General features: G+C 47.1%; 2 protein-coding genes across 2 annotated transcripts; both read right to left on the bottom strand.

Moving 5' to 3' along the window:
* Positions 1-1,887: 1,887 nt before the first annotated feature.
* On the bottom strand, positions 1,888-4,210 carry LOC109771180 (uncharacterized). The gene is made up of 5 exons (XM_020329882.4): positions 3,832-4,210; positions 3,668-3,745; positions 3,502-3,567; positions 3,343-3,408; positions 1,888-2,752 (listed from the first exon to the last, which is right to left on the bottom strand). The coding sequence occupies exons 1-5, from the start codon at positions 4,165-4,167 to the stop codon at positions 2,156-2,158; spliced, it is 1,143 nt and encodes a 380-aa protein (XP_020185471.2). The 5' UTR covers positions 4,168-4,210; the 3' UTR covers positions 1,888-2,155.
* A 1,559-nt stretch (positions 4,211-5,769) lies between these two features.
* Positions 5,770-6,639, bottom strand: LOC109771195 (uncharacterized). Its single transcript, XM_020329895.1, has one exon. The coding sequence runs from the start codon at positions 6,637-6,639 to the stop codon at positions 5,770-5,772; it is 870 nt and encodes a 289-aa protein (XP_020185484.1).
* Between the last annotated feature and the right edge of the window lie 1,345 nt (positions 6,640-7,984).

The following is a 7,984-nucleotide window of genomic DNA, read 5'->3' as shown; positions in this document are numbered from 1 at the left end:
AGGAAATTGGTATTATCATCACACTGGTACACTTTGATGTAACCATGATCCGAAGTTTCTCCGCGCGTAACCTCTCTATTCCAGACCATAACTGTTTACTTTATGTTATTTACTTTCAAGTCAATTTATTATTCTCGTAACAACATTCAACTCTTTCACCACTCTGTTATATTTGTTTCACGGAAAAACAATACCATTTGCGGATTTTCAGCAGTTACTCCACACAAGAAGGCGACGTCTTGTGTGTGACCAAAACGCCAATCACAATACTCTCCTCCGCCCTTTGTTAGGAACGAAAACTATTGGGATACTTACACAAAGATGCTACGCTATTATGTGCAGGCCATCAAGATTTTTTTGACGCCGTTGTCTGGGAGCTAACTATAGAGTATTTGTTTTGTAACTGATTTGCGGGTGTTCTTATTGTAGATGCTCACTTTCACCGACACAGACTACTCGTTCTGGAAGAACTTATCTACCAGAATATATTACGAGTTATACAGAGGAGCATCGAGATTCATTAATACAATTTTGAAAAAATCAAACTACTAACTTCAACACTTCGTTTGCGGACACGGCGATCATCCAAACGAGGAAACTTCTTTGAAAGATTATTGTATCCCTCCCATGGGCTCAAGATCACTGATAATTTATCCTACCAATGTTACTTCTGAATATTCGATTGATTGTTTACTTACTGATAAAGTGAAAAATCATGTCTTTTCAAGATGTGAAGAAGAAGACCTTCAAGCGCTTATAATGTTCTTTGAAGCTTTATGTGGTATTTCCAAAATTAAAGTGTTCCTTGAGATTTATCTCTCCTAAACTCTTTAAATTCTCTTTGGGTGACAAGGCTGAAGAATGGTATAACAGGCTTTCGTATAGCAGCACCAGCAACGAAGCCAGCCTCGGGGATCTGTGGGGTCAGTGGTAATTTTGTTGATTATTTTCTTCACAATGAACAGTAATGGTACAGTGTTTTTGCGGCTGTTTTTCACAAAACCTGACCCCACGGCTTACACATAGGTTCGCCCCTTAGCAGCACCATAACCGAAAATGCATCGGAGCACTTGGGTGTCACACCTCCCTATATTAAAAAATAATTTAGTAATTCAAAAAATGTCCAAAAATCCTGAAACTTTTCATGGAATGAAACATGACCAGGTAGTGCACTCGTATAAAAAGATTAAACATGGAATGACTTTCATTGTATCCATATCAAAGATTTGCCAAGAAAGGAGTACTATTCATGCTATTTTGTCGTCATAAATTTGTTTTTTCCCTGAAGTCAACGGAAATTATTTCTTGGCCAAACTTTTTATACGAGTACAATAGCTGGCATATTTGATTAAAAAAATTCCAGGATATTTACCTTTTTCCTTGAATCACTAAATTATTTTTAATATAGGAGGATGGAGCACCCGAGTGCTCTTAATCCGCTTCCCACCATAACCAACTAGAAAGCCTACGCGAAAAAAATTCATGAACAAGTTTTACCCGCTCTCCGAGATGGCGAGACGAAGATTGAACCTCCTTCGCACAAAAACTCAGGGAAATCTTATACTACAAACCTTGGGGCCGATACTGCTAAGTTCTCCGACAAAGATTTGCTGTGTTGAAGTAAGCTACATTAAACATTATTAGTACTCTCTTTGATCAATTTTATTCTGCATATACCCCGCAAAAAAGAATTATTTTGCATATAAAATTTGTCTAAGATCGATCATATTTGTATGAAAATATCAACATTCACAATATGAAATCAATATTGTCAGACGCGTTATGAATTTAATTTTTATATTATATAATTTATTATGGGTAGATTCAATATTTTTCATATAAATATGTCAAACTTTATGAAGTTTCTTTTGCGAGGTAAATACGAAGTTTGACTTCAGACAAATCTTATGTATGTTGTTATATGTACATACGGAGTAAAAACCGGAGGGAGTACATGACTCTTGTTGCACGTCATCAAACCTACTAATCTTTTGTATACAGATTGCACCACAAAATAATTTGAAAACTGAAATCATTTGGACGAGCAAAAGGCGAAACAAAACCAGATAAAACAACTTATAACAACCAAAATGAAACGACCAGCTAGAAAGGAAAAAAATCAATAGTGTCACCCCCCGTCAATGGCGCCAGAGACCTACTCGTCTCCAGGACGGCCGCCGAGATGCGTCTGCTTCATCTTCGTCAGCTCCTTCCTCCTCTTTCTCGCCTCCGCCGCCATCACCGCCCTCTCCCTCTCGCCCGCCACAGCACGGCTGCCGCCGCTCTCGGCGCTCGTCGCACACTTCCTGTCGACATCAAGCCCCAGCGTGAGCGAGCACGGGTCGTCGTCGGTGTCCTCCTCAGCCGTTCCGCCGCCGGTACCCTGGCTGGCGCCCCCGCTCGTCGTCTCATAGAGCGGCTGCGCGTAATATGTCGCCGGCGAACCATGTGGGTCGGTAACGACGGGGTAGTACCACGCGCAGGGCGGAAAGCAGAGCGGCGGGGCATGTCCAGTGCTGGCGCCGCCGCCCAGGTTGCTGGCGTTCGGATGGCACCCCGGCCAAGAGCCCCAGACATACGGCACCGGCACGGCTGAGGGCCCAGCTGTTGCGTAAAGGAAGCCCGGCCCAGGGGGTGCATCCAGCGGGGCCGCCGTGGACAGCGTGGCTTCTGCCCGCTGCTCCGCTGGTGGCGTCGTGTCCATAGACGTTACCACCGGGGGCGGCGCCTTCTCTGCCGTCCTCGCGATAACCTGCAGATGGAGAAACGCATCCACGACTAGTCAGGATCACAGCAAGCTTTCGCTGCAGGTGTTTTGTTCTCTTTGCACGCAGAAGGACGATTCAAAATGAGACGCCATTGGTAAAGCTCCGAAGACCTGGACAAACCGGCAAAAAGCTCGTCTCAACAAGCGGCACACCCTACCTATAGCTACTCCTACGTCTCTTTGAGTCTTGGGCATGAGCAGTAGAAGAGCAGAAGCGTGTGCGGCAACTTTGGGCCACAAATTAAAGAAGAAAGCAATCTTGGCAGAAAGCCAAATATAGAAAACACGGATGTCGTTTTATCCATACATATGGCATCAAGAACTACGTGTCTCCAGTTCGGTACTTGGGTTCCAATTCGACTATGACTTGTGTTTCCGATGACTGTTTGATGGCCTAGCTAGCGACTACTACTGGACTGGGGTACTACAATAATATAAAGTGCAGTCATGTGGCTCGCTTTCAGGGGAACAACTGGAGGCTCCGAACATGCTAGATTCTCTCTGCCCTGACACTAGTAATTACGTACTAATAAAGATCACTATTAAAATAATGGAAGCGGCAGATGATGTCGTGCCTGTTCTTTCAGCTGTTTGTTCGTCTCCTGGAGTGTGAGATACTCTTGCATCACCGTCTCCTTCTCCTGCGCAAACAAAGGGAGAATTAACATAGGTTAAGCCTAAAGTTTGTTCCTGTTAATTGCCATTCTTGCTGCTACATAAACCTATTGGTATACCTTCTTCATGCTCTCGTTTTGTGACGACAAGTCCGCAACTTTCCTCGCCAGTTCGTCTCGGACCGCCTAAATTAAGACAAGACTATATAAAGCTGGAGTAGCTCGGTTGAATTGTACACAGAGAGATGGTCTTATACGAACGCTGTGAAAGCCAAGATATTATAACCTGACGGCGGAGTATGGTTTGGCGCGCAGACTCCCGGTTCGCGAGCACGCGCCGCAGCCGCTTTGCCTCCTTCTCAGCCTGTTGGATCCGCACAAGAAACTAGGGGTCAAGTGAGAGCCATGCCAGCACAGGTTTGCATCCACGCGACATAGCCGCTGAGTTACCTCGGTGAGCGTGTGCCGGGGCCTTGGGCCGTAGCCGCCTCCACCTGGAGCCGCCACGGGCACCCGCGTCTGCCGCGAAGGACACCCGGCGCTGGAGCCGCTGGAGCACGACGACGCCTGGATGCCGACCTTGCCCAGCTCCAGGCTCAGCCTCGTGCTCGCCAGCTCCTCTTCCTCCTCACGGCTGCCTCCATGCTGCGGCGCCGCCGGGTGCACGGCGGGAAGAGCTGCTGGCCCCGAAACGCCGGCCATGTTGGCCAGTGCCATGGCCGCGTCGAGCTCCACGTCGCCCGAGACGCCTCGGCGGCATTGCCGCTGGCCGCTACGATCAGACATGGGAGCAACCGGGACAATCTTGGCATCTGCAGCAGACACGGGGTGGGAGTTGATGCCAAGGCCAAGGGAAGGGCGGCGGCCGGTGCCCTGCTCAAGTACACCTTGCCCTGGCCCGTGCCCAGCCGCCACGTGTCCACGCCACAGGACGTCACGTAGGTAGCACGGACACGTGGCGGACATGCGTCAGCCGTCCGCTCGCTTCCTCCTGGTGGGCCATTGGCGTCAGTGGGATGTGGCGCCGTGTGGTACTAGGGCCGCATCGGACTTACACATGGACCGCTGAACAGCCAGGAGGAGCAGTGGAAGCTCGGTGCCCTCGGCGGGTGTGGGACCCAAAGGGCAAAAGTGGGCCCGCGCGGTCAGTAGGTGGAGCAAACGGTGCCGCGTGTGAACGGGACAGGACAGGCTACTGGCGGGGAGGGAACGGCCTGGAAGATCACGCTTGGCTCAGTCGGTTGAGTATCACCGAGTCGGAGAAGTTACCTTAGCTCGTAACTTGGTCGTGAGTGAGGACTGCTGATTTTTTTATTGCGCGAGAAAACTTTGATCTATGCATTTTCAATCACGCCATATAACAAATATCTGAAATAATAAAAATTACATCCAGATCCGTAGACCATCTAGCGACGACTATAAGCATTGAAGTGAGCCGAAGGCGCGACGTCGTCATTGCCCCTCCCTCGTCGGAGCCGGGCAAGACTGGTTATAGTAGACAGTCGGAAGTCGTTGTGCTAAGACCTCATAGGACCAGCGCAGCAGAACAGCAATCGCCGTTAGACCAGCACAGCAGATAGCAACCGCCGTCGATGAAAAGTAGCGTAGATCGAAAAGATCCAACCTAAAAACACATGAATTTAGACGAACTACAATCAGATCCGAGCAAATCCACCAACGGCAGATTCGCTGGACACAAATCTTTGCACGTCCACCGATAATGCTAGACACACCATCGAGAAGTGGGTTAGGCGTGGAGAACCTTATTCCATCTTCAGAGAGCCATGATCGTCTCGTCTTACTGAGCAGGACACAAACCCTAGCAAAACACGAAGAAATAACTGAAAACAGAGCCCTCCCGCCGGCAAGGGCCGAGATCCACCGCGCCGCCATGGTCCTAAGACTATCGGAGATAAGGCGGACCGGCGGCGGCACCGGCGGGAGGCAGGGGACGCCTAGACTTTTCTTGATCACAATATGTTATTTTTCTTAACACACTGATTGGTGTGTGTCCTTGGCATTTCTCGATGCCGAATATGTTTTGATGCATTTGAACAAACTCTTCAAATGTGGCCAGATTTTGGTCGGGAGTTCAATAGGATCACCCATGTTTTCAAATTCAAGACCTACGGCAACATCCTCACCCTCATTCTACACGATCATATTGTGCATGATCACACAACGGGTCATCACCTTCCACGAGGTCTTCAGATCCCCTTGTTTAGCAGGTCCACGAAGAATTGCAAAACGTGCTCACAGAACTCCAAAACCATATATCAACATTCTTTCTAGCTCTTTCTTGTCTTTAAGCAAAGTGAAACTTTTTCTGACCAACTGGGTTAGAGGTGGTGTTCACAAAGGTAGCCTAAGGAGGATAGATACCATCAACTAGATAGTTGTCAATGTTGTACTCATACCCATTGACAGTAAAGTGGCAAGGAGGAGCTTTTCTTTCATCAGCCTAGCAAACAATGGTGATCGTTGTAGCACATTGATGTCATTGTGAGACGCACATATGCCAAAGAAAGCATGTGAAATCCAAAGATCCTGTGATGCAACTGCTTCAAGAATGATTGTGCATGGGTTTCTTAACATGACCCTTATATTGCCCTTGAAAAGCTTTTGGGCGGTTTTCCATTTCCAATTCATGCAGTCAAGTAATACAATCAAACTTGACCACCTTCTTGCTTCCGAGATTCCCAATAGGCTTTCGATGTCTGTCACAGTTTGTTCTCTCAGGTAGTGAGGTCCAAACACCTCGACTACGATAGTTGCAAACCTGACCAGGGCATCTCCGCATGTGCTCTCGGACATCCATAGGTACTCGTCCCACGAATCAACGGTTGTGCCATATGCAAGCATCTGTAGTGCGGCCATGCACTTTTGATAACCAGAGAACCCAATCCTTCCCACGACATCCTTCTTCAAGATGAAGTAGTCATCAAAGGACCGAACGATGTGGTACAGACAATCGAATACATTTTTGTGCATCTGAAATCGCCAAGGAAAATTGTCAACGAAGAGGACATCAAGGGTGAAATAGTCGTCCATCAGCGTCAAATGGCTGCGCGCCCGGTTCCGGCCGAGCACTCGATGACCCTTGATCGATCCCTTGAAATTGAGAACATGCTCTTCCGCATGCTCCGCGTCTGCAAGCATCGCATGCATCATCGCCATCTCATCCGTGTAGTCCTCCCCATTGGACGAGTCAGACGACTCAACATAGCGCTCGTAGATGTATTCCATATCAGAATTCATTGCTTCAAAGAAGAAGGGAGAAAAAATTTAGGTTGGGAAATTCATGGAACAGTTGATGGGTGATACGTCCCCAACGTATCTATAATTTTTTATTGTTCCATGTAGTTTTATTATCAATCTTGGATGTTTTATAATCATTTTATATCTTTTTTGGTACTAACCTATTGACATAGTGCCAAGTGCCAGTTGTTCTTTTTGCATGTTTTTTACATCGCAGGAAATCAATATCAGACGGAGTCCAAATGCAACGAAACTTTACGGAGATTTTTTATCGACCAGAAGGAAGATATTGGGCCCTGGTTGCACCTGGGGGGGAGTCCCGAGGAAGGGACAACCCACCAGGGCGCGCCGGGAGACCCAGGCGCGCCCTAGTGGGTTGTGCCCACCTCGGGTGCCCCCCGGACTGCCTCTTTGCTCTATAAATACCCCAAAAATTCCAGAATCCTAGGGGAGTCGACGAAATATTCATCCATCCGCCGCAGAGTCCAGAACCACCACATCCAATCTAGACACCATCTCGGATGGGGTTCACCACCTCCATTGGTGCCTCTCCGATGATGCGTGAGTAGTTCTTGTAGACCTTCGGGTCCGTAGTTAGTAGTTAGATGGCTTCCTCTCTCTCTCTCTCTCGGTGAATTTTCAATACAATGGTCTCTTGGAGATCCATATGATGTAACTCTTTTGCGGTGTGTTTGTTGGGATCTGATGAACTTTGAGTTTATGATCAGTCATATCTTTTTATATCCATGAAAGTTATTTGAGTTTCCTTGATCTCTTATATGCATGATCTCTTATAGCCTCGTATTTCTTCTCCGATATTTGGGTTTTGTTTGGCCAACTTGATCTATTTATCTTGCAATGGGAAGAGGTGCCCCGTAGTGGGTTCGATCCTACGGTGCTTGATCCCAGTGATAGAATGGGAAACGACACGTATGTATCGTTGCTACTAAGGATAAAATGATGGGATCTATCTCTACATAGATAGATCTTGTCTACATCATGTCATCGTTCTTATTGCATTACTCCGTTTTCCCATGAACTTAATACACTAGATGCATGCTGGATAGCGGTCGATGTGTGGAGTAATAGTAGTAGATGCAGGCAGGAGTCGGTCTACTAATCTTGGACGTGATGCCTATGTAATGATCATCACCTGGATATCGTCATAATTATTTGAGGTTCTATCAATTTTCCAACAGTAATTTGTTTACCCACCGTTTGCTATCTTTCTCGACAGAAGCCACTAGTGAAATCTACGGCCCCCGGGTCTTCTTTCTCATATATTTGCTTTGCGATCGATTTTATTTGCACTTTTTATTCAGATCTATTAAACCAAAAATACAAA

This window comes from Aegilops tauschii, chromosome 5 (genome assembly GCF_002575655.3).
Source record: "Aegilops tauschii subsp. strangulata cultivar AL8/78 chromosome 5, Aet v6.0, whole genome shotgun sequence".
Lineage (NCBI taxonomy): Eukaryota > Viridiplantae > Streptophyta > Magnoliopsida > Poales > Poaceae > Aegilops > Aegilops tauschii.
Note: the sequence above shows the minus strand (reverse complement) of the source record. Positions and strands in the feature narration are given on the sequence as shown.